Source organism: Mercenaria mercenaria, chromosome 1 (assembly GCF_021730395.1).
Source record: "Mercenaria mercenaria strain notata chromosome 1, MADL_Memer_1, whole genome shotgun sequence".
In the NCBI taxonomy this organism is placed as follows: Eukaryota; Metazoa; Mollusca; class Bivalvia; order Venerida; family Veneridae; genus Mercenaria; species Mercenaria mercenaria.
The window spans coordinates 94,335,654-94,363,146 of NC_069361.1; the positions used below are offsets into that span (position 1 = coordinate 94,335,654).

The window sequence follows — 27,493 nt, forward strand, 5'->3', positions numbered from 1 at the left end:
AGCAGTAAATTTGTGTCATGTGTTGAACGCTCATGATTTTGACAATTTTTATCCGATTTCACCAGTATGACGCTCATTTCACTCTACAGACATTCTGTTTTATCACTGAATTTATTTTTAAAAGAATTTTAATAAATTGAAACGATTATTCGGTGCAACGGACCACAACAACCTATTCTGACGTCTGAAATTTTTGCCTCATCCGTAAGATAAAATAGCGAATAAAGCATGTTTTTAAACGGTGAATATTTTTCATATTTCCACATTTTGTGCAACATTTATAAACAAAATGATCAATGGAAAAAAATATGGGGGTCATCGCGTAAGATTTTTCGCTACACTTGATTCAAATTAAATTTGTCGCTAGATTTAAACCTGGTTTTATGTCATCAGTCAATATTGCAGTCAGCGCATAAAATTTAATGTTTCGGCCAACTTATTTCTAAAGTCAAACGAAAAAAATACACTTTTTCTTAAGGTTTTAATAGATATAACTTGTCCGAATGGCAATTAATAAATCACATATTTTATTATGAGTAAAGTCATTATAATCAGTTTTGGCTTCAGTAAAAGAATGAAGGAAATATGTATAATATATGCAAGGTACGTACATGTTCACTTAAATTGAGATATTATGATTACTTAAGTTGTCTTATACCCTTATTTCATATATAAATATGTATAAACGGTATTACAGATTCATGGTTTTACGGCCGACACCACTAACAGTCCGTTTTGTACAATGTAGATTTTGATGAAACTTCTCACAGTTGTAAATAAATATATGGTCTATAATTTGGTGAAATAAAATGTATAGGTCCGTGGCTTATTTCTGAGATATTGGACCAAGATTAAAGTGAACCGGACATTTCACGCTAATTTTAAGACATTTTTTGAATTTTTTTATGTGTCATATATTTTAATATCATATTTTGACTTTAGTAATATAGCAACAGTGCCATTGTAAAAAATTTAGGTTTCGATTAAATCAAAATTATTTTCATTTCCGTACGCCGAATCCATGCTTTATTCTACGTTTTCCGGATAAATGATGTTACGCCATCACTTCTGGTATATCAATCGTGCTGAACTACCTTAAGTATCCTTGAAGGAATCCCACTTGTTGGGAAAAATTTTGCACAACTCGTATACTGGGGAATTCTAGCAAGCGTTTTATGTACAGTACACTATTTCTACTGGGTATCCTATGGCGTTATTAACTAAATTTTTCCAAAAGGTAACATATCTGCTCCTGCTAATTAGTTTTTCAGTTTTATCAATAAACAAAGCCTTGGAAATATCAGTATTATTACAGGTATTTCAGTATATCCTAACTTATCAAATGACTGCAAATACTGTTAAGCCAACTATATCACTGCATAAAGTAATTACAACCTATTTCAACACCATATAATATTATGCACACTATGCAACTGATGTAGCAAACTGGCCTGAAATACTTTGATTTTAGCCCCTGCTTCCATGTTAATTGTTGTCAGGGGAAGAAACTGGATAAAAGTCTACAGATGATTATCTTTCTTTAACAACATCATGTTGTGAGATTTTTAAAACCAAAAGTTTACTATATGTCACATATTTAATGTTCTGAGAGTATATTTTACATCAAATCCTGTAGAAACCTTATCATTCTGAGAATATTTCTAATAAGGGTTTTTTTTGTTGTTTTTTTTAAAGTTGACTTCCGTTAAGTGAGCATCATGTGACAGTGAAAGAAATAACATCAAACATGATAATCAATAGAGTGCACATGTGTAGTATCTCACAGTATTATGGTTTTGAATGTAAACAAAAAACAAAACTGTAACAGAAGTCTAGAAGTCTAGCAAACTAGATTATATTGTGATGGGTTTTAAATGTCAAATACCAATTTATAGCCAATTAGTGCCTGATGAAAATAAAACTGATCTGCTAGTGTGAACAGGGTATAAGTTTCTGATGCAGTCAGTGATTTGTGCAGTCATGATATTCATAAGGAGTTTGGTTCCAAGACCAGTAAAAATTTTGTTTTTAAAACTGTACTGCATTTCTTCCTTCGATAAGTTTTAATGAAGACAAAACAAGTTAATCTAGTTTAAACTTGTTCACTAACAAATAATTATGCCATTGTTGCCAGTAATTATGTTTAACTTCACTCCACCTTTAATTATGATTCCATGTGGGAAATTTTTAAAGTTGTACATGTTACCTCTATGATTTTTATAACAAATTTACACTTCACTTTAATAAAAGCATTGCCCTTTTTATATCATTATCAACTGATAACCTGATTTAAAGATACTACCAATTTTATAGTAAAATAAGAACCAAACAATATGAATTAGAAACAAGAGAAAAACAGGCTTACATATATAGACTAGCCACTAGACTGATAATAACTATATTTCTATATTTTTCCCTTTTTGACAAATTCAATTTCATAGAGACAAAAGCCAGTCTATTTTAGAGATTTTTACACAGAACTGATGTTGATATTGGACATAGGATATAGACTGGCTCAGTTCACTACATTCAATCATAAAATTGTGAAAAGATATATCTTAGTCTAGAAGCTAGTCTAGCTTACATAAACTATGAAATGCACAAAAAAAAATGTTGGTGATGCAAGGTTCGAATTGTCAAAACTATCACTGCATAATGAATACTTAGTATAATTTTGTATCCATCAACTCAGCCTATTTTTACTGTGTGCCATTAAGCCAACTATTAATTTTACTTTTAGAAAAGAGAGTGCTACAGCCTGTTAAATATACTGGACATCGGGTAGTGATGACATTTTTTCAAAATATTTTTCATAACTGATCACATGATTTTCAAACTGTGTTTGGATCGTTTTGCAAAATACCAGTAAATTTTTAATTATTCAAAATACAACTCAATAACTTTGTGCATAAAATAAATATAAATAAAGTAATCATAGAAATTATAATTTAATAAATGTAGTGATTTGCATAAAGTGTTCCTTAAAGTTCTATAAGGTTTTAAGCTTTTGTTAAGAACAGATAATTGTATAAACAGCTATTCAAATAGATGTTATGCATAATTATAAGATCATGTGCAGTATTTCTAACCTTTTACAGTCTTAAAGGGAGGTAATAATTTTTTTTTTTTTAAATCAATGCAAATTTTGCTCTACAGAATGGTATCAAATCTTTGAGAAATAAGAGAGAAAGCAATTATGGTCAACTGGATTCAACACAAAACTGATACAACATTTATGTTCAGAAAAAGTGTCAATTACATAATTGATGAGCCTACATCCACTAGGTTGTTAAATCCTGTTGTATAAAAAAATTTTGCATGTAAGATATGCAGGAAAACATTCAGGCAAAGAAATTAGCTTGCTATAATGACTGAGTTACAGTACACCAAAACCCATAGGTAGAAATTAATGTGATGAATTAAAAAATCAAATTTCTTAATAATTTGCTTAACTAAGGAATTTTTAGATGAAATGAAATAATTTACTTCATTTTATAATAATAACAGGTTGTTTTTTTGGTGCATTAATTGTTTACTGTGATGTAAATAAACCCAAAAATAACTAATTAGATGATTTATCGCAATGTGACATTCTGTAAATTATACAGAGGTGTAAACTAGCTATTTTCATTTTAAAGAGCCCAGACTGTCAAAAACAATAATTCTTTAACATTGGGTGTATAGGCATTTTCTCCAACAAATTGTTTAGGGGCTCAACAAAAAATATGTATGCCTTAGGCTACTGGACCCCTGCTAAATTATTTATATCCCTGTAATGTAAGTATATCAAAGAAAGCATGGAAGCATTTTATTTATCATTTTTTACAGCACAATTATTTAAAGTTAGTGTTATCCGTGACAAGTTGTTCAGACCTTAGGTACATAATTGTTTCATTAAGCTTATAATAAAAAATTTCCTGAGGAAAACACACAAATAAAAACACTAAACTGATGCAGAAATTTGAAGTAATATTTTATAACTTTATAATAATTTGTTGAATTTATTTAATCACTACTAATAAAATTTTATATATTTTTACAGAAGAGAAGCACAGTGAGAAACCTGAGCAACTGGATGAATATGAGCACATACAAAGCTCACCAAATCAGAAACTAAGCATAAATAGCTCATCAAAGACATACACAATTTCCAAAGCAGGTAATTTATACCTTATCTTCTTTAAAAGTATTTAATTATGAAACTGAAACTGATCACTGAAATATAACTAAAATATTATTTAGTTCTAAACAAACTGAACAAATATTAATAAATCATTTTTCTGTGTTTTAACATAAATTATGAAGACACTAATGAATAAAAAACATAAAAAAAATGCTTACCACAATGCTATACTGTGATGACTGCTGACACTTTTTTGTGACATAAATGGATTAATTGGTAAATTAATTATAACCTAAAGTTCAAAATAACTCCTCCTACTGTCTTCTGATTGGCTGATATATTGACAACTGACTTAAGTAATTTATGACATGCAGGTGTTCAATAATGCTGCAGTGGATTAAATCCTTAACTTCCTGTTTTTAATCAGTGGCATTACCAGATCAAAAGAGTGTTTTATTGACCTGCATGTTGTATATTTAACTGTATACTACACAGGATAATATATCACAAATCTTCAAAGTCATGGAATTCTGTTGTTGTTTGATATAGAAAATTAAAAAAAAATTAATCATGATCAGAAAAATTCTGCAACATTACATTTTTATATATTTAAAACTACTTTCTTTCAAAACCAAAATGACTGGTTTCAGATGATCATCTATGAAATGGAAATAAATGGAATCTTTGCAGAAATATTAAATTGTTTCTGTTTAATCTAGTCTTGACAAAATGCTACTTGAACCTAATACAAGGTGAAATGAAACAGTATGTGGTCATTCTTAAAAAAATTAGAGTAACTAACGTTATATCATTTATGCTGCTAAAGATACTATTCTATGTTTTCCTTAGGTGCCATATTTTGTAACACATCACTTATGCACAACAATTTATTTATTGCACCCAATTTGAGTTTTCTTCTCTATATGACCTTTTCACGAATATCCCTGACATGTTCTATTTACCACTTTTTTCACTTTTTTATGCATTACAACTAAGGGGGTTTCATTCTTTCACACTTCTTACCAGTATAATTTAAAATATCAGAGAGAGGAGATCATTTTTTTTTTCAAAGTTAGTAGAGTTAGAGATAAAAAAAATTCTTATAAAGTCACTGAAAGGGATAACACAGAATTGCATACACGCCTTTGACTATGATTTTTTCCAAACATATCAATATAAATTATTCACTTTTTTTCCAGTGATAAATTATGGTAGTAGAAATAGCAATATCTGATATCAGTTTTTATTTTTAAAGAACTGAAAGAGATATTTTGTGTCATCAAAATATAAACTAGGGTAAAATTGTGTATTTAGTTTCTGTGCAGTTTGAAAGATGCCTAGGGACTTCAGCTTGGGAACAAATTTTATGTGTTCAATACCCTAGCTATTTTGTGAGATTCTAATTTTCTTGTTGTTGAAATCATTTACTGTCACAAGACATCAGCTTTGAAACAAGATTATATAACAGAGATGTAACAATTTCATAAAAAAGAGTATTGTCAGTGCTGAATAAAATCAGGAAAATAACTCTACAGAGCAAAACAAAAAACAAAACAAAAATGTTATTTGTATCTATTGCACTAGTTTTCCGAAAAGAAAAAGGCTATTTAGTGTGTGTAGGCCAAAAACTTAAACTGCAAAAGTCAAGCTGATATTCTTTTTTTATCACATTGAGAACAATTATATAAAAGTGCTTGTTAAATATGTCTGTTTCAGTGTTTCGGATTTTAAGCCTATTTAAACATTATTTCAGTTGTATCAGGTGGTCAGTTCACCTAACTACCACTCCTGGAAAAGACTGGGCCCCGATTTCACGAAAAAAAACTTAAGTAGTTGCTTAGCTAAGTCTGTTTTTTTCAAATGCTTGGTAATTGCTATTTATGCAACTTCAGTGTCGATTTTTTCATTTATATCAGAACTGTCTATTTCATAGATCAAAAAACAACAATTCTAACTTTTACAGAAATAAAAAATATACTACAAACACTTAAGTTTGCTATATCGTGCTTTAAAACAAATATCATATTTGTATGACTGAAATTAGTTCTGCAGACAAATTCTACTAACCATAGTTTAATTTAGTTATGAATACATTGTTATAGAAAAAATGAACATTAAGTTACAGTTACTTACGTAATAACACGATTTTAAAATAACAGACTTAACTAAGTAATTACTTAAGTTTTTTCAGGAAACTGGGACCAGTACTAGACCCTGAAGTCCATATAAGCAGTTGCATGCTTTCTCACATTATTAAAATAAATGCTTGTTGATGGGTTAAATCTGCCAACATTTCACCTTAGTATTCCTATCAACACAAACTGAAAAACATCAAACACATTAGATACAAACTCTCATGTGCTTTCCTACAAGATTCTTTTAATATTGATAATTTTTTATAGCTCAGTGACAGAATATAATAAAAGCTGGGTCCATTTTTTGACAGGTTAAATAAATTGGACAATACACCTATTCATCTTTTACATTGCTAAAATGTTTACTACCTTGCATCACGCTGCACATGCCTAAAGCTAGGAAATTTGCCTTTACAAGACTGGATGAGATGTTCCCCCCCCCCCCCCCTCGCCCACCGAAAAAAAGTAAAGGACTGGTAAGAAATGTATTAGCTGCAAAATTGTAAAAAAAATAAAGAATTGCCTTGTTTTTTATAGAGGAAGCAGCCCATATTTCTAACTCTACACATTTTTTCACCTGTCAAGTTTTGACAAATTAGAATGGAAATTGGACAAATTATTTAAGGGTTGAATTATGCACAATTAATATAACTATTTTATGTAAAGTCAGACCAGTGCAACACTAGGTATCCCAAATAAATGTGATGTGTGCACTTCCTGTAGGGAACTACACCTCCTATTAGATACTATTCTTTAAGAGATTATTAGTACATCATTATTTTGTTGCTTATGAAATAATATACACATTTTGCTCATTTATCTGAATAAATTCAATTATCATTAATGTTAATGTATTTTTGAAGCCACATCATCCTTTTATTTGATTTCCTTAGTGGTATCACAAACCTGATATTAATTTTAGAAAACTAATGAACACTTAGCCTTACAGTTTGAGTAAAAATTCAAACAACACAAACTGATAGAGAGAATTGTTTTAAAGAGTTATATACATGGTTTATAGGCTGTTTAACTTCCACGTATATTACTGTACACTATACTGATAATAACATACACTTAATTTTGTGAAAAAACTTCATAAAAGGGTTACACAATATGAAATGTAACATGTCTTTATTTTGGTGCATTTACAGTAATGTCCAAGTGCCGAATTTCACATAACTAGGTGGAACATAGTTTTCAGCAATTTTTTTCATTTCTTTACAAATGACATTCAATTTTAAAGGGGGACAAGCTACTTCTTTCTGACATTATAACATGTACCTATATTTATAATACATGGTTTATTGTGATTGTCATATTGATGAGCTTACTAATTTTGTTCAGTTCTGTTCATATTATAATAACAGCAAGGAATGGCTTTTTAGCTTAGTGTGATCATATAATTTAGCATTTGTAAGGTACAATAAGTCCTTTTTCCTGAGAAAAAATACACATGAATTATTATTATTTATTTTGACATAGATCACAAACATAATTAGATCACAAACAATATATATAAAAATATATAACTGCAGAAATTTGAATTACTGCTTTATAACTTTATTATTGAAAGTATTTAATTTCAACTATTAAATCTTTTTACAGAAGAGAAGCATAGTGAGAAACCTGAGCAAGTGGAAAAATTTTCACCAGGCCAGAAACTAAGCATAAATAGCTCATCAAAGACAAACACAATGTCTAAAGCAGGTAATTTATACTTTTTTTTCTATAATTATAAGTGTAAAGATATAGACTCTTTTACCGAAATATTATATGTAAGGACCGACGACCAAGTGTGTTTAAATTTGTTGAAATGTTGACTTGCAATAAGATAAAGATTTTATACAATTTATGCGCATACATTGTATATTAAAAAAGCATTAGTTGTTGGTGAAAATGTTTTAAGAAACATATAAAATGTAGTTATATACAATACTGATTTGTATATAAACATGGATGCAGAACATTTCATGTTTTCTTGATATATTTGACTAAATTTTACAAGTTTGTGAACAAAAAAAAGGAGACAAAGAACACTTTGTAGCATTTCACTCATTTATCTTGAAATATGAACAATAATAATTTTTATGTTTTAAACAACTCCACCTCCTTTCCCCCCCCCCCCCCCCCCCCCCCCTCCCCACCACCACCACCACCACCAAATACTTGGTAACAGTGGGGTGGGGAAAGTGTTAAAAATTGAAAAAAAAAACTACATACAGGGTGTCAGCAAATAAATTTACATATAATATTTTGACTCGTATTGGATGTTTTTCTTAAACCATATATATCTACAACTTTTTTCATTTCTGTAAATATTTCAAGCATAGAAAACACCATAATTAACAGATAATAGCAAACTTGAAAGCAGACTGATCCGGATAAATATATCTTATGAATTTTTCAATCAGACCTGTTGCCTCTTGACAATGTGAGTCCATTGATAGAGTGTCATTAGAATGAAGACAACTGCCCCTGTCGCAAGTGGCTAAAAGACATAGAATTAGATGTATGTGTCTTCAACATAATCATGACAAAGAGATATAGACAAACTTCTATGGAAATAGTGCCATTGTGGTGCAAATTCTTTGTTTTTCATTTATGTTTTAAAATGTTAATAAAACTGATATACTGCACGATAAAAGTTTACATGTATTTAAGAAATAATATATCTCATCGGTGATTTGTCGCTGAATAAACCACTGTTTGGAGTTAGATGCGAAGGAATTATATCACGAGGGCGCAGCCCGAGTGATATAATGCTACGCATCTGAACAACAAACAGTGATTTATTCAAGAGCAAATCACTAAATGAGATGTATTATTTCGATTCTAACACGTTATCACGGACTTTAAAGTAAACCCTTGTCAGCATGCATCAAATATTTGCCCGTTTTCAATCGGGATCTTTTCCAGCGCGCCGCTTGACGCTATGACGTAATAATTGTGACGTCAGAACAGTGAATTGTTGCTTAATAATTCACTGTTCCCAGCCTTCTTTGTTTAATAGGAAAATGAATCGTATCGTGTTAGAATTTTTGTTTTTAAACATATAATCAAGAATTTTCTAATACTTACATTTGTAAATGTCTTTTGCAGCGCCTTCCATTACTCCAAGAAGATGTGCTGTAACACCAAAAAGAAAATCTCTCTTCAACAACAATCAAGAGGAGCAAGGTAATTATATTTATTACATATCAATAATTTGATGATCACATTTAACATGTGAAGGACTTGGAACTGAGAAAGGACCTTTGCTACAATAATGGACAGTAATGCTCATAGCTAAAAAAGTATATGGCCTATATGAATGCTTAATTCAAATTAAATGTAGAGGATGTATCACCCTAAGACTGCAAACATTTGAATTTTTTTTCCCTTATTTTTAGCTTCACTATTCAAAGAATAGTCTAGCTATTCTACTCATCCTGGTCTCTGGGTCAGTGTCACACCTTGGTTAAAGTTTTGCATGCAAGTATATACAGCTATAATTTAAAGGCATATAGCTTTGAATCTTATTTTTCTTTTTCTAGGATGATTACCAACCTTGCTTGGCCAAGTTCCATAATTCTGACATGTATTTTAAGCAAATTATGCCCCCTTTTGGACTTAGAAAATCCTGTTCAAAGTTTTACATGCAAGTAACTATCTCCGCAACTAATACAGATATTGAATTGAAACTAATCACATGTGCCTTCAAGGTTATAAAACTAGTTGAAAGCATCAAGTCCCATAACTCCCATAACTCTGATATGCATTTTTGGTCAAATCAAATTATGTCCACTTTTGTGCTTAAAACTTTTGATATTTTAACATTTTGGATACTATTTTCCTGCTTCTGTGACAATATTTTGAATAGTCCAGCTTGGCTGCCATACAAATAGCTCTTGTTGACAAATGAACAAGTTGGGGCACATGCCGTGCTCTACAGTCTTATTCCAGTTAAAAACAGCTGGTGATCTCATCTCAAACCAACACACAAGATTTATTATGACTGAAATATTTAGATACTGTTTCATTGAGATATATTTCTTTTTAGGCAGCCAGAAATTGATCACAGCAATGATAGGTGGTGCAACATCTCCCTTTTCACATGCTAGAAGAAAGGGCATCAAGATTTATACTGAAAGTGAAATAAGACGTGCCAAAGGTTTTGATAAATATCGATTACCTTTTCTGAATGAGATAAGTGAGAGACTTGCAAAAGATGGTCTGAAAAAAACTGAAATTGTAGGGGCGGCAGACTTCGAGTGGCGCTTACGTAAGTGTGAGCTTTTAAGCAACAGTGCTACAGATGCCAGTAGCCCATCTCTGTTACGTAATCTTGATAGGATGGAGTCGGCATACAAGAAGGTCAAGGCGAGTGCACTGGTGGTGCAAAATGCAAGAAATACTCAGAAGCATATACTGGCTGACACAGTTGAAAAGGAAGAATTATGTCCATATATGACTGAACTTCGGAAGAGCCAAGATGCTGTTGTGAAAGCAATGCAGAGAGTAGAAGCAAAGTCAAAGAAGCAAGAATCATCATCATCTAGTGAAAGTGATGGTGAATGTGGTGTGACTGCAGATGAAATGGAAGAAGCAGTAAGGGTGGTGAAAAGGAAAAGAGACATTTATGACTTTGACGAGTAAGATCAATAGCAACAGATATCTATTCAGTGAGGAAGTGGAGTAGAGATAGATATGACTGACACTAGAAGATTTGAATGAATGTTGTAATTTCAAAGGTTACATAATTAAAATCATGTAGTTCTTTTAGAAATAACTGTATAATAATAATGATAATAATGAAAGTAGAATATTTCTTAATCGTCAGTTTTATGAACTGAGATAATGATATTATTTAAGTTGCTATTTTAGTTTCACAAAATTCAAGGAGGTATCTGTCTATATAAAACTTGCTCATAGGCTTCAAGTGATTAACTATCAATTTAGCTAAACAAGCATGGTGATACTTGATTTTTTGCACTTTCATGTTTCTAACATGAAATTGTTCAGTTTGAACAAATTCTATTATTGGCAATTTTTTACACAAAACTATGTCTTTCAAAACTGCAAATTGTACCGTGTTGACAGTAAGGATTTTTATAAATATGATATCAGCTGACTGTGTCTGCCTTTTTAAAATTGAGACTTGAAAGAGGACTTTTAAGTAAATGCTATTAAAAAATTAGTGTGAGGAAGGCATTTAAAAGCTCAATAATCTCTGAGGCTGTTTGTGTAATTTCTGTTGTTCTAAAATATAAATCCATATACACCTGCAACATTTTCAGTCACATCCAGTTGTACTACCTGCTTGAAAAGCATTTAAACATGTCTTTTAAAATACAATCTGAAAAATATTTTTTATTGAAATGTTGATAACTTACCTTTTTTGTCTGTTCTTGATATTGTGGGAAAAAAACCGATACTGAACACAGCGACGATAAACATACATATACTAACAACAATTTGTCCGTCTGCCTGTCAAATGTTTCAGTTGCACTATAATCAAGCTGTAAATATAATCTAATATACTGATTTAAACAATTTTAATGGACATGAAGAACGATAGGATGATATTTCTACAAAGCATTAATTCCTCATCAAAAAAAGGATCTGCACAACTATCTATTTGTACATATTTAAATGTTGACAGATAATACTATTTGCATTTTTTTGTTTGAGTGGAAAGCCCTCATTGTATTTTGTGGTTTATAGCCAGTGTATTTTTGCACTTCTTGTGGAAATTGTCAATAATATCTGTGTGTGACAATACCTTGTAATTCTTAAAACTGTTTTATGGTTCCCACAATTTTACCTGCACTGTATTTAAAGGAAAAAAGGAGAGGACCTAGTGATACATGTCAACTACTACCAAAGAACTCTTTGTTATGTGGATTTCTATCTGTTAAAATAATTAAAATAGTGTATTTATTGTTTTTAGTATTAAATGATAAAATAAATCTCTCATCTTCTTATTCTGTTTTATATTGGAAAGTTTTGTAACCCCAATTATTGAGACCAAACTAGAACAATCAGATAATTTAAAACAAAATAGCCCCACTAAAACTAGTGGCAAGTCAGTTGTTCACTTTAAAAACGCACCCCCACCCCACCCTCCTCTCAAGACAAAAATGAGGAAGGAATTTTTGCCCCAAAACCCCCATTGGACATAGCGTTTCTAGGACCCCTTAGACAAGACTGAGAGGCATTTTGGCATTTTGGCACTAAAAGACCCCCTTGGACAGACCCCACCCCCTTGACAAGATGGAAGGCATTTCTGCCCTAAAAGACCCCCTTGGACAAACTGTTTTCCAGACACCCTCTGAAACAGACCACCCTTGACACGACTATGTGAGGCTATGGAAGGAATTTTTGCCCAAAAATACCCCCTTGGACAAAGTCTTTCAAGAACCCCTCTTGGAAGACCCCACTGGACAGGACTATGGAAGTCATTTTTGCCTAAAAAGACCCCTTTGACAAACTCTTTTGAAAACCCCCTAAAACAGACCCCTCCCACACCCCAACAAGAATATGGAATATTTTTTGCCCAAAAATACCCCCTTGGACAAACCGCTAGCAGAACCCCCTTAGAAGACCCCCTGTACAAGCCTATGGAAGCATATATAACCCCCTTGGACAAACTCTTTCGAGAACCCCCCTGGGACAGACCCCCCTGGACAGAACTATGGAAGGCATTTTTGCCCAAAAAGACCCCCTTGGACAAACACTGTTTCCAGAACCCCCCTTGGACAGACCCCCCTGGACAGGACTATGAAAGGCATTTTTGCCCGAAAAGACCCCCTTGGACAAACTCTTTCGAGAACCCCCCTTGGACAGACCCCCCTGGACATGACTATGGAAGGCATTTTTGCCCAAAAAGACCCCCTTGGACAAACTGTTCACAGAACCCCCCTTGGACAGACCCCCCTGGACAGGACTATGGAAGGCATTTTTGCCCGAAAAGACCCCCTTGGACAAACTCTTTCGAGAACCCCCCTTGGACAGACCCCCCTGGACAGGACTATGGAAGGCATTTTTGCCCAAAAAGACCCCCTTGGACAAACTGTTCACAGAACCCCCCCCCCCCCCCCCTGGACAGGACTATGGAAGGCATTTTTGCCCCAAAAGACCCCCTTGGACAAACTCTTTTGAGAACCCCCCTTGGACAGACCCCCTCCCTGGACAGGACTATGGAAGGCATTTTTGCCCAAAAAGACCCCCTTGGACAAACTGTTTCCAGAACCCCCCTTGGACAGACCCCCCTGGACAGGACTATGGAAGGCATTTTTGCCCAAAAAGACCCCTTGGACAAACTGTTTCCAGAACCCCCCTTGGACAGACCCCCTGGACAGGACTATGGAAAGCATTTTTGCCCGAAAAGACCCCCTTGGACAAACTCTTTCGAGAACCCCCCTTGGACAGACCCCCCTGGACAGGACTATGGAAGGCATTTTTGCCCGAAAAGACCCCCTTGGACAAACTCTTTCGAGAACCCCCCTTGGACAGACCCCCCTGGACATGACTATGGAAGGCATTTTGGCCCGAAAAGACCCCCTTGGACAAACCGTTTCCAGAACACCCCCCCTGGACAGACCCCCCTGGACAACTGTCAGGAAATACCCCCCTTGGACAAAAAAAAGTGCCTTCCATAGGGGGGGTTCAGATATTATCTGGAATAGCCCAATTCGTATGCCTGGCTGATTTCATGTTTATTGATTTCTTTTACAGGAAGACGACGAAGATGGGTTTAGTAGTATGGGAACTCAAAGCACACATTTTATGACACCGGTAAGGGTTATATATATATATGTATGAGTCCTAAATGAGTAGTTTTGGCGGTTGGTATTTTACTTTGTAATGATTCGCCGAAGAGCGCATGCGCTAACATTTTGACAGATTGTAAACAGAAACATGTGATTTAGTTCTTTGTGATTTTCGATGTTTTTTGTAGATCTTTTTATTTTTGTGTGACGTTTGAAGTAGTAAGATACATATTTAAGTAATTATTCACATTTAAAGTATTTTTTCTGTGGTGCCAGTTTGTTTCCTTTTGGTGATTGGCATAAGGATCCTGCCAGTCATAATCGCTAGTCGATTGTTCGGCAGTAGATAGTTGAAGTTGAAGAAGGATTATGCAATGTTTGGAGACCACCCCTCATATATTTTTATATATACATGTATACTGAATTGTTAAAAGAAGTAGGAAATACTTAATACAATGTTAAGCATATAAAGACAAAATAATTTATGTATAAAAGAAAAGAAGTTAGATATTTTGTACAATGTGTACAGTCTAAATAGATCAACACGTGAAATAAAAGACAGAATTTATTTTATTCAGTATTCTCCATATATTGACATTATAGAATAAATCCAGTCCGCCAGTATTTCCATGAAAGGAATGGGGGTTGGTGAGATATAGCGACAGTGTACAAGATATGTGATTATTTTTGCCAGAAGATAAGCATTTAGGGTAATTCTTACTTCCTCACAAATTTGAATATACTATTTTACGACGTCATGGAACAACAAAACCTTTGTACAAATAATTTGTTTACTTTGAAAAATGCAACCGCTATCGAGCTACGGAAGCGGCAGTGTAGAATAAAAGATAAGATATCAAAAATAAAGTAAACTTTGGGGATATTTTTCTGCATCTTAATTACAACAATGTTTTAAAAAGGATAATACTTAACACTATAGCTATATAGCATAATGGCTGATTTCCCCCTCACTGTAAAACTGGAAACGGGTATTTATTGGTGGCTAATACCGGAAAACAGGATTTATCATATAAATTTATCAATAAGGTCAATTAAGCCTCTTCTACTTTTTCTTAAGATTTTGGAAAAAAAGACTTATTAGCAGGGCTCATTCTTTGTATGCAAGTTGTCTTGCAGGAGGAGCTACCTAGCATTTTCAATGAGCCTGCTGCAGTTTTTATCCACTATGTCTGTTTAAGAGTCTGGTGAAAACTTATCATACCAGAATCTATTCAAAGCATCTAGCTAATGTGGTGTGGTACTGTAATGAAGAGAACAGATTTTAGAGTTGGGAACAAAAAATTATCATGTTGTTTCAATTGTTTTGATATCTGGTTTGTCGTGGCTCTGTTTTCATTGGATTTATACTTTTGGTCAAAACATTGCACTGCACTAATACGATAAGTTCCACTTACTTGGAGCTTATTTCTACCCATAATTATGGTTGGATGTGGATTAGTTGATTTTGCCTTGATGAGATGTAAAAACTGAACCTGAGGGGAGGTGTCAAAACACTCTAGAACCCATGCAAACATAGATCATAAATTACCATTTGAAAAAAAAACCCCAAACAATTTCGTATTTTTTATCAATTTGAAATGAATTGTATCATCCTTTAGTGTGAATTGTTAAGTCACTCATATGTAGTGGGGGAGACATACTGATTTAGTGTTGTTAGCCTGTTTGTCACAAAGTTTGTCCACGCAACTCCTCTGACACCACTGGATGGATTTCATAAGTGTGATCATTGCCAAACCTAGTTGTGCATGTTTTTGTCAATTGCCAGTTGGATGATTCTAAGTGGATTTATGGCCCTTGATTCATCAAATTTTGTAATTGTTTTGGCCACTTCGCTTTTATTATTAAGCAGATTTCCACAAAACCTTACAGGAGTGATCAGTGTTAAGCCTCATGCATATTGTGGGCATTTTCTGACTCAGTTATTTTCAGCTGAGTTATGGCCCTTGATTCATCCAATTTTATGTTTTGGCCACTTCCCTTGATAACATTTTGCAGCTTTCCACCAAACCTTACAGGTATAATCAGTGCCAAGCCACAATGTGCGTATTGTTGGCATGTTCCATTTCAGTGATTTCAGTGGAGTAATGGCTCTTGATTTATCAAATTTTATAATGTTTCTATAATAGTGCATATTTCCAACAAACCTTACAGGAGTAAGTCTTATTATGCATATTATCAGAGTGGTTTTCAGCAGTGTTATGGGTTTATGGCCCTTTGTCAAATTTTAGTGTTTACAATTTAATAGGCTGAATTTCACCAGATGTCACAAGAGTGTAGTGTAAAGTTCAGTTGTGTATATTATTATGTTTTGATTTAATTATTTAAATACCCAAGATTTGTCAGATTCTTTTATCTGTACTTCTTCACCAATACCACAGGTTGGAATTCCACTAAACTTGACAGGAGTTATAACTGCTAAGCCTAGTTGTATGTATGTTGTTTGTTATTTTGCATGGCATATTGCGTTATAATGAGGAGAAAAAAGTCTGATTTTAATTCTTGTAAGTTAATTGGGGTATTTCGTAGTTTGACAAATACCTTTACACGCATGCAAAAAGTGACACCTTTACACGTTTTATTTTAGGCAGAAAGACGAGCTCATCATAATGCACTGGAGAGGAAGAGAAGAGATCATATTAAAGAAAGTTTTACCAGTTTAAGAGATTCTGTGCCTCAGTTACAAAGTGAAAAGGTGAATATTTATGAATGTTTTGAATGATTTATCCTTTATCTTTCAAGTTCTTGATAGGAGCTATATATTGTAATAGCCATTATATTGTTTTACACTTGCTTGGCATTTATAATAATTAATATGTAAGATTTAAGATATTATGAAATAAGCAGTACAGTGGCCAGTGAATTTTCAGAAATCTTTCTGTATTACTGAGTTTTGATAGAAATATTTCTCATTTAGGACTCTAAAATTGCATTGGAAAAAAATGATTTTAAACGTTTTAAGTCAAGTTGATAAGTGTTTAGTCTAGCACTGCTATGGTCGGATGTTACATCAGAGATTTTTTTTAACTTCCTTAATCTAGCATAGTCTGTTTTAATTCATGCAAGGTTATAATTAAGTGTTCAAAAGTTGGGTAAAAGAAATTTAAAGTAGAACAATTTAAAGTATGTTACATGTACATGTGCCTTGGGACTTTGCATCATCTTGTCTAATCATGACTAATCAGTAATTAGTGCTAGGTGACACGCAGAATACAGTACCCTTATTTACCAAAGGTTTTTGTCAAAAATTTAGGAGCAAATACCAAATTTTCTATTGGAATACATGTATTTATCATGTTTATAGCACTGCAAACTTAGGTCTGTCTAAATTATCAAGATTATGATCAACAATGAAGAGCAACTGAATATTTGGAATATTGTGGGCTTAATCCAGAAACAGATTTGTCAAGTTTTCCTTAAACATTTTTTGTTGTGTCTGGTTGTAATTGATATCTGCTTTACTTACATTGTCTTACCAGTGATTAAGTAGAATAATGTAAATATTTATGATTGTATACATTCAAGTAAACCTTTTCCATCCTTTAGTGTGACCGTGGTAAAAGGACAACATCTCAGTCTCCAAAAGTATGTTAAATTTGTTGTTAAGATGTTGTTTTGCAAAAGAAAATTAAATTTATGTGTTGGGGTTAATTTAAGAAGAATTTAACAAACATTTTTATATAAATTATATTAAATGTATATAGATGTGAACTCTGTAAGACCTGTCTTCTATTCCAATCTTTCCTATCAATTATAGATATTTAAAAGTATGTATTTATACATATGTATATGGGAATATATAATAATGGGAATTTTAGTATGTTTAAACTTTTAAAAATGGGCCATTCCATGAGAAAACCTGTATTAGTGACATGATGTAATTATTGCAGAACAAGTAGTTTAACATATTGGAAAATCGTTTTTCTTATGTTCAAGCACAAACTAGAATCAAATATATTGTAATACAATTATCTAACTTCTGAGGCAAATCAAATTCTACCATATTTTACAAATTAATGTTATTTTTGTTGTCATGGCAACGGAAATTCCAAAGCACCCATGCATCATGAAAATGTGAAGGTGCGTAGATAAAAAACCTGTGAGGAAATCAAAAATATACGGTTAAGTTATTTTTCAGTAAAATCAGTATTTACTGTTCCTAAATATTAAATTGTATGGTGTAAAGTAATTGATAGGCATATTTTGTTGCATTAATGACTTGAAAAACACAGCCATGATGCACAACGTCATACTGCTTACATGACATTCCTTAAACGTCATGTCTCAAAATGCCTTTGGTGACTTACTTAAAAGTATTGTAGTCCTTGAAATAGTGAAGATAATAATTTCAAATTTTCAGATTTGACAGATAAAAGGATGTTCTTCATGAAAATTTTGTTATCTCAATTTTGAATTCTTTGTCACTAATACAGGTTTTCTCATGGAATGGCCCAATATACACACACAGTATTGCCATGGCTGCATCTGTATTGTAGGACAATTCTGTACTAAATTATTAAATCAAGAAGAACAATATTTACTGCTAGTTTTTTATCCCTCCTTGATCCCATCCCTTCCATGCTGTGTTGCTGAAGTTGAAATAATTTCTTACATGTACATTGCCATCAGTTTTTCACCTCTTTAAGTTCACTGCAGTATTCATTTATCTGACATATTTTCTATTTTATACATTGAATTTTGTTTTGAATTTGTTTTTTTTCTTCTCTAAAACAGGTATCAAGAGCACAGATTCTCAAAAAGGCAGCAGATTACATTACATATATGAGACGCAAAAACCATAGTCATCAGCAAGATATTGAAGAGTTAAAGAGACATAATAATGTTTTAGAACAACAAAGTGAGTAAGCCTTGAGGAAAATTCAGTGCTTCTGTTGTTGTAACCAATAGTGTTTAAGAACTACATATTATTTAACCCTTATCTGTTATCATGCTGGACACGATTGATTTGCGACCAGTGCAGATCATGATCAGCCTGCACATCTGTGCAGTCTGGATCAGCCTGCACATCTGTGCAGTCTGATCATGACCTGCACTGTTAGCCATTCAGTCAGTATCTTTTTGTTATGCACCCCTTTTAACAGTTAATGGTACTGTCCAAATTGAAAGATGGACAAGTTCATTATAGAAAAGCAGAATAAGGGTTAGTACAATGATTCTAATCTTATATTCTTTACATGCTTTGTTTCATTACTTAGATGATTTTAAAATGTTTTTTCTTGATTTTTTTTTCCAACTTTTATATAGCTGAAAAGTATAGGAGTTTTTGTCTTTCTAATTTTCCACTTTGAAATGGTGAAAAAGTGTAACATAGTTACCTCTTCTGCTGTGTGTGTAAATACTTAACCACAATAAGAAGAGTAAGAATGTGTTATTTATACACTGCAGTGTTAAGTTCATGAAGTAACATTTTAAGTTGTAAGTTGTACCTCAGTAGAGCAAGAGATTTGCAGTACCTGCAGGCAGTCAGGAAATCAAAGCTCAAACTTTACTAGTTTAGTCAAAGATGATAGATTGAAAATAACCTTGGTCTGTCATCCATCTTGAATTCATGTTGGCATTTATAAGACTAAGTTCTGTAAAACCCAACAAGACAAGCAAACACAAAATAATTTTATTGAACAGACACAAAATGAAGACTAATTTTTATCTAGTGTTGCAAAAGATACAAAATTCTAATAAAAGATTTTTCTCTGAATCTGGATGAATGATAATTTGAAAATAAGCTACATGCCTAAGTCTTGATTTGTACTGTCAAAAATTTTAGATAATATACTAAACACACATAAATTGTTATTATTTGTTCTTTTCAGTTAAATCTTTAGAAAAAGCAAAAAGTACAGGACAGTTTGCTGTATCTGGATCAGTGAATTCTCATGGAGGGACATTGTCTTTTGACATGTCAGGATCTGATTCTGAGGAAAATCATGGACAAATACCAGTAGCGAAAAAAATCAAACTCTCAGTTGATTGATAGTGAATGGAAGTAGACTAAACTTTTGTGACAAGTTGTAATAATAATGATGCAACCAAAGTTCGTACACACCGGATTGGATTTAATAAGAAGTCATCTTAATATTTTATAAATTGAAAGTGTTCTGTGAAGTGATATATTCCTGGATTATAATGATTTAAATGGCAAGGTGATGAGGTACATCACCTAAAGAAAAGGATCATTTCTTATGTTTCATGTCCTTTATGACACATTTCTATAAATTGACTGTAGCCATAGTAATATGGCTGAACAGTGTTCATGTTTCCATGTTAATTTGGTTATTCATTCATTTTTAGCTCGACTATTCATAGAATAGTGAGCTATTGCACTCGCCTATGCGTCGGCGTCCGCGTCCGCGTCCCGATTTTGGTTAAGGTTTTGTATGTAAGCTGGTATCTCAGTAACCACTTGTGGGAATGGATTGAAACTTCACACACTTATTCACTGTGACAAACTGACTTACATTGCACAGGTTCCATAACTCTATTTTGCTTTTTTACAAAATTATGCCCCTTTTTCGACTTAGAAATTTTTGGTTAAGGTTTTGTATGTAAGCTGGTAACTCAGTAACCACTTGTGGGAATGGATTGAAACTTCACACACTTATTCACTGTGATGAACTGATCAACCTTGCACAGGTTCCATAACTCTATTTTGCTTTTTTACAAAATTATGCCCCTTTTTCGACTTAGAAATTTTTGGTTAAGGTTTTGTATGTAAGCTGGTATCTCAGTACTTACTAATGGGAATGGATTGAAACTTCACATACTTGTTCACTATCATGATCTGACATGCACTAAGCAAGTCCCATAACTCTACTCTCTTTTTTTTCAAAATTATGCCCCTTTTTCGACTTAGCAGTTTTTGGTTAAATTTTTGTATGTAATCTGATATCTCAGTATCCACTAATTGGAATGGATTGAAACTTCACACACTTGTTCACTGTCATGATCTAACATGCACTGTGAAGGTCCCATAACTCTACTTGGCATTTTTACAAAATTATGCCCCTTTGACTTAGCAGTTTTTTGTTAAGTTTTTGTATGTAAGCTGGTATCTCAGTATCCACAAATTGGAAAGGATTGAAACTTCACACACTTGTTCACTGTCATGATATGACATGCAGTACAGAGGTTCAATACCTCTACTTTGCATTTTACAAAATTATGCCCCTTTTTCAACTTTTGTATTCATTCAGTTGACAAGGCTGTTGAATAGTCGAGCGTTGCTGTCCTCCGACAGCTCTTGTTCAAACTGTTACGACTTCAAAAAATATGCCGTAGCAATTGTTCTACCTCAGTTTGTATTGTTCAAGTTTTTATGCAGTATCCATTTTCGCTGGAATGGTGTATACTATAGTTTGAAAGGAAAGTCATTTACTGCAGTATTTTTGTTCTTGTTAGGAATGTTTGAACATGTGTTAGAAATTCATTTGTGTTTGTAATTGAACACTTGTCATTGTTACAAACAAACTGCACAATTAATGAAGGAAGCATTCAAAATGCCAGTGATGCAGAATATTTCAGAGAGAAATTGTGTGCATTGTAATGCTATAAACACTTGGATGTCAGTCCAAAATATTATTGCTAGAATTTACTAGAAATGTGTCATAAATTGACATGAAACGCCGTTGCTGTTGGGAATTCATTCTACTCTGTGAACTACACAAAGACACTGAACATATAAATTGGTGCAGTTATACTCTTTCCTTCCAATCTGGTATTGGAATATATTTGTTGTACATATAATTAGTTTGAAATAGAACATGATTGTTTAAGTTTATAAGCAGTGTTTGATCAAAGTTTGAAAAAATATGTCATAATGATGCAAAGTCCCCAATTAAACTTTTAGTAACTTCAGCCTAAGTTACATAAAAAGCTCTGTTATTAAAACACATTCTTGATCATAAAGTTGATTTTTAGTATCACCAAAGTGATATATTTTTGTGATGAGCAGTATTTTATCAGAAGTGCATGGTCTTAATTCTGTAGAATATATCAATGAGAAAGGCCTTCGGAAACCTGAAAATACATTGTGTAGCTTGATTTAATAAATTACATTTTTAGCTCACCTGAGCACGAAGTGCTCAAAGGTGAGCTTTTGTGATCACCCTGTGTCCGTCAGTCGTCTGTCGTCAACAATTTGACTGTTAACACTCTAGAGGTCACAATTTTGGCCCAATCTTAATGAAACTTGGTCATAATGTTACCCTCAATAAAATCTTGGACGAGTTCGATATTGGGTCATCTGGGGTCAAAAACTAGGTCATCAGGTCAAATCAAAGGAAAAGCTTGTTAACTCTCCAGAGGTCACAATTTTGGCCAAATCTTAATGAAACTTGTTCAGAATGTTACTCTCAATAAAATCTTGGACATGTTTGATATTGGGTCATCTAGGGTCTAAAACTAGGTCACCAGGTCAAATCAAAGGAAAAGCTTGTTAACACTCTAGAGGTCACAATTTTGGCCCGATCTTAATGAAGATTGGTCAGAATGTTACCCTCAATAAAATCTTGGACAAGTTTGATATTGGATCATCTGGGGTCAAACACAAGGTCACCAGGTCAAATCAAAGGTAAAGCTTGTTAACACTGTAGAGGCCACATTTATGACTGTATCTTCATGAATCTTGGTCAGAATGTTAATCTTGATAGTCTCAAGGTCCAACTGAATCTGGGTCATGTAGGATCAAAAACTAGGTCACCAGGTCAAATAAGAGGAAAAGCTAGTTAACACTGTAGAGGCCACATTTATGACCATATCTTAATCAAGACTTAATGAAACTTGGTCAGAATGTTGATCTTAATGATCTATAGGTCAAGTTCAAATCTGGGTCAGGTGGGGTCGAAAACTAGGTCACTAGGTCAATTCAAAGGAAAAGCTTGTTAACACTCGAGAGGCCACATTTATGACTGTATCTTCATGAAACTTAGTCAGAATGTTAATCTTGATGATCATTAGATCAAGTTCGAATCTGGGTCCAGGGGCAGCGAAATCTTATTTTGACTTGCTTGTCCGTTTTTGTCATTTGCTATTTTTTATTTGTACGTATGATAGTTATATAGTAAATTCTGGTCAAATTTCACTTGTCCATACAAGCTTTGGGACAACCTGGGCAATACGGACAATTGAATTTGCCACCCCTGTGGGTCATGTTGGGTCAAAAACTAGGTCAACCGGTCAAATCGAAGGAAAATTAGTTAACTCTTTAGAGACCACATTTATGACCGTATCTTAATGAAACTTGGTCAGAATGTTAATCTTGATGATCTTCTTAGGTCAATAGGTCAGGTGAGAGATACAGGGCCTTCATGGCCCTCTTGTTTAATCTTCATAAACAGTTTTCTAGACTTTACTCAGTTCACTTACTTCTGTTCTCACTCTTTGCTTTGCCCTCTCTGCATAGTATTTCCATTCATGAGTTACTAGTAAATGGATTGAGAAAGAACTACATTCCAGAGTTTACATCTTGATACACAATTATTTTAGTCTCCACACGTAGTAATATCTACTTTAGAACAGCCATATAATGTTTATACACATTTGTTAAAAACTTTCCATAAAATGTAAAGTTTTTACTGTAACACAGATGTTTGCAAAAATGGAGAGAAATCCATAGAAGTCGCTTATGTATTTAGTATGGTGTTCTGCTGGGGCCATCAATTCACAACTCCACCTGTTGATAGGCAAGGGAAAATTTACGTTGCATGGGGACGAGAACGCATTGTGAAGGCATAATATTTATATATGGTATTTTCACATCCTGGGTGCCATCTTTAAGCTTCCACGTATCATTGTCTCATGACTTTTGCAAGGTGGCGGAATGATGGCCCTAAAGGAACACCATAACTTAAGTTTCTGTATGATTTAATATAGAGAAACTAAAGGAGATTGACGAGTTTTTGTACAAATAATTTACTTGTATTCAGCTGCCATGAATTTTGATAAACATTTGTCCTGCTCTTCTAGTTGTTTATGTTATATTGATGTATAGATTTTAATAAATTGTAAAAAATGGACCGCATCCGTCAGTTTTTCTTGTTGCAAAAAGTCTACAGGAATGTCTGTATTTCTACAAACACTTCAAATATTTTGTCCAGGTACATTGTATTCTATTAAAGATGTTGATTGCCGCTAGTGTAGTATCCCAGTGACACATTAATGATGTTTATGAAATTCTGAATAAGTGGCTTATAAATTCATTGAAGTATAATCAGCTGAAATGCAAATACAAATGTATAAGTGAATCATTTTCTAGTTTGTTCACAGGATAAAATTAGGAAATTTGTAACATGAAACAAAAAAGATGTGCCACTCAACCACAGAAGTCTTTTTCCACCTTATTTCTCAGGGACACAACAGTGATTCAGGTTGTGTTTTAGCAGGACTGTTCGAAGAATAAGGAGGACTATTGTAATCAGCTTGGTGTCTTGGCTAGTTTTTAGCTCGACTATTCGAAGAATAGTCTAGCTATTCTACTCGCCGTGGCTTCAGCGTCACACCTTGCTTAAGTTTTTGCATGCAAGTACATACAGCTATCATTTAAAGGCATATAGCTTTGTAACTTATTTATTCTTTTTCTAGGTCAATTACCAACCTCACTGGGTCAAGTTCCATAACTCTAACATGTATTTTGAGCAAATTATGCTCCCTTTTGGACTTAGAAAATTCTGGTTAAAGTTTTACATGCAAGTTACTATCTCCAAAACTAATGCAGATATTAAACTGAAACTTCACATGTGTCTTCGGGGTTATAAAACTAGTTGATAGCACCAAGTCCCATAACTCTGACCTTCATTTTGGCCAAATTATGCCCATTTTTGGACTTAGAAAATTCTGGTTAAATTTTTGCGTGCAAGTACATACAGCTATTACTAAAAGGCATATAGATTTGAAACTTATTTTGTCTTTTTCTAGATCAATTACCTACCTCACTGGGTCAAGTCCCATAACTCTGACACGTATTTTGGCCAAATTATGCCCCCTTTTGGACTTAGAAAATTCTGGTTAAAGTTTTGCGTGCAGGTACATACAGCTATTACTAAAAGGCATATAGATTTGAAACTTATTTTTTCTTTTTCTAGATCAATTACCTAACTTACTGGGTCAAGTCCCATAACTCTGACATGTATTTTGGCCAAATTATGCCCCCTTTTGGACTTAGAAAATCCTGGTTAAAGTTTTACATGCAAGTAACTATCTCCAAAACTACTACAGATATTAAATTGAAACTTCACCTGTGTCTTCCGGGTTATAAAACTAGTTGATAGCACCAAGTCCCATAACTCTGACATGTATTTTGGGCAAATTATGCCCCCTTTTGGACTTATAAAATCCTGGTTAAAGTTTTGCGTGCAAGTACATACAGCTATTACCAAAAGGCATATAGCTTTGAAACTTATTTATTCTTTTTCTAGGTCAATTACCAACCTCACTTGGTCAAGTTCCATAACTCTTAACATGTATTTTGAGCAAATTATGCCCCCTTTTGGACTTAGAAAATTCTGGTTAAAGTTTTACATGCAAGTTACTATCCCCAAAACTAATGCAGATATTGAATTGAAACTTAACATGTTTCTTTGGGGTTATAAAACTAGTTGATAGCATCAAGTCCCATAAATCTGATATGTATTTTGGTCAAATTATGTCCCCTTCTAACTTAAAACTCTTTTGATATTTAACATTTTTGGTAATAATTTCCTGCTTCTGTGACAATATTTCGAATAGTCGAGCTTGGCTGTCTTACGGACAGCTCTTGTTTTATGAAGTCTGATAATTTCATTTTTTACTTCTAAGGTATTCAATTGAAGCTTGCTGTACTTGCTCATGGTAATAAAGAACACAAGTATGACAAGATGTGTAACTCTACCTGCAGTTTTTCCAGAGTTATATTCCTATAGATTTGCCCTTGTCTGTCCGTCCTTCCGAGAATGTTGTGTTGCGCCTAGCTTCAAAAGTATTTGAAGTAGAGTCACAAAACTTTATAGGAATGTTGGTCAGCATGTGTAGTTATGCACTGGGGTTTCGCGTCCGGATTCATTCAGTCCTGTAGGAGTTATGGCCCCTGTAAAAATTGGTCATTTTAGTGTTGTGTCACACCTAGCTCCAAAAGTATTTGACGTAGAGTCACAAAACTTTACAGGAATGTTGGTCAGCATGTGTAGTTGTGCACCTGGGGTTTTGCATCCGGATTCATTCAGTCGTGTATGAGTTATGGCCCCTGACTTAGTAAAAAATTGGTCATTTTAATGTTGTGTCACATATAGCTCCAAAAGTATTTGACCTAGAGTCACCAAAGTTTACAGGAATGTTGGTCAGCATGTGCAGTTGTGCACCTGGGGTTTTGCATTCGGATTTTTTCAGTTGTGTAGGAGTTATGGCCCCTGACTTAGTTAAAAATTGGTCATTTTAATGTTGTGTCGCGCGTAGCTCAGAAAGTATTTGACCTAGAGTCACAAGTTTACAGGAATGTTGGTCAGCATGAGCAGTTGTGCACCTGGGGTTTCATGTCCGGATTAATTCAGTATTGTAAGAGTTATGGCCCCTGACCTAGGAAAAAATTGTCATTTTAATGTTTTGTCGTGCATATTGTTTTCCCAAAGTTGATCTGTGTCTTTTGTCATGTAGTTGGGGCATTTGTGTCCCATGGACACATTCCAACTTGGCAATTTATGTTAGACTGTTTATAAGTCATTACTTAAGAAACTTGAAAATGAAAATTGCTGTACTTGCTCATAGTAATAATGTACATTAGTGTGACAAGATTCATAACTGTACCTTCAGTATTTCCAGGGAGGGTATACCTATTTTAACACGGATTTTGGTTAAAGTTTTTTCAAAGAGTACAATACCATTGTCTAGCAGATACTACATTAAAACTTTCCATTCATCCGTTAGGTAATAACACAGTTTGGGCATCAAACCCCATAACTCTTACATTGCTAAAAAGTAATCCCCAATCTTGGATTTAAAAAGTCTAAAAAGTCAAGTTCTGCATATAAATTGATCTCACCAAAGTAAATGCACATAGTGAATTAAGAGTTAATATAAGTTACTGAGGTGGATAAAACGTGGTGAAAGGTGCATGTCCTAGAAATCTGAATAGTATTAGGCAGTTGTACCTTTTTTGACAAAATGCAGGTTAAAGTTTTGCATGGAAATTATCTACAAAAGTAATGCAGACACTTGGTGGAAACTCGACACAGATGTCTAGTACAATGGAACAATTTCAATGCATCAAGTCCAGTAACTCTATGAATTTGGACAGTATATCTTTTCTTAGATAGAAAATCTATTTACTGGCAAACCTTCAAATAGTCTAACTTGCTGTTATTTAACAGCTCTTATTATTTTATTATGTCCCCGAAAAAATAACATTGAATGTATACAGCTGTCACCTTGGTCAGTTATTTCTTTGTTCTTTCCAAAGAAACTTCATAAACTGAAGATTGGTG

At 33.5% G+C, this 27,493-nt stretch overlaps 2 protein-coding genes across 3 annotated transcripts; both read left to right on the plus strand.

The window, feature by feature from the left end:
• The first annotated feature begins 3,015 nt into the window (after positions 1-3,015).
• On the plus strand, positions 3,016-12,320 carry LOC128546650 (uncharacterized). Its single transcript, XM_053517672.1, has 4 exons — positions 3,016-4,159; positions 7,864-7,965; positions 9,358-9,435; positions 10,298-12,320. Exons 2-4 carry the CDS (start codon positions 7,953-7,955, stop codon positions 10,891-10,893), a joined length of 687 nt encoding a protein of 228 aa, XP_053373647.1. The 5' UTR covers positions 3,016-4,159; positions 7,864-7,952; the 3' UTR covers positions 10,894-12,320.
• Positions 12,321-13,929: 1,609 nt separating this feature from the next.
• Positions 13,930-24,058, plus strand: LOC123530029 (protein max-like). 2 transcript variants are annotated; one of them, XM_053517673.1, is made up of 5 exons: positions 13,930-14,034; positions 16,615-16,722; positions 17,574-17,612; positions 18,762-18,885; positions 19,859-24,058. In XM_053517673.1, the coding sequence occupies exons 1-5, from the start codon at positions 14,002-14,004 to the stop codon at positions 20,017-20,019; spliced, it is 465 nt and encodes a 154-aa protein (XP_053373648.1). In that variant the 5' UTR covers positions 13,930-14,001; the 3' UTR covers positions 20,020-24,058. The 2 variants fall into 2 exon arrangements, with proteins under 2 accessions (XP_053373648.1, XP_053373652.1); XM_053517677.1 differs by lacking the exon at positions 17,574-17,612 and having other exon boundaries at positions 13,987-14,034.
• Positions 24,059-27,493: the final 3,435 nt, after the last annotated feature.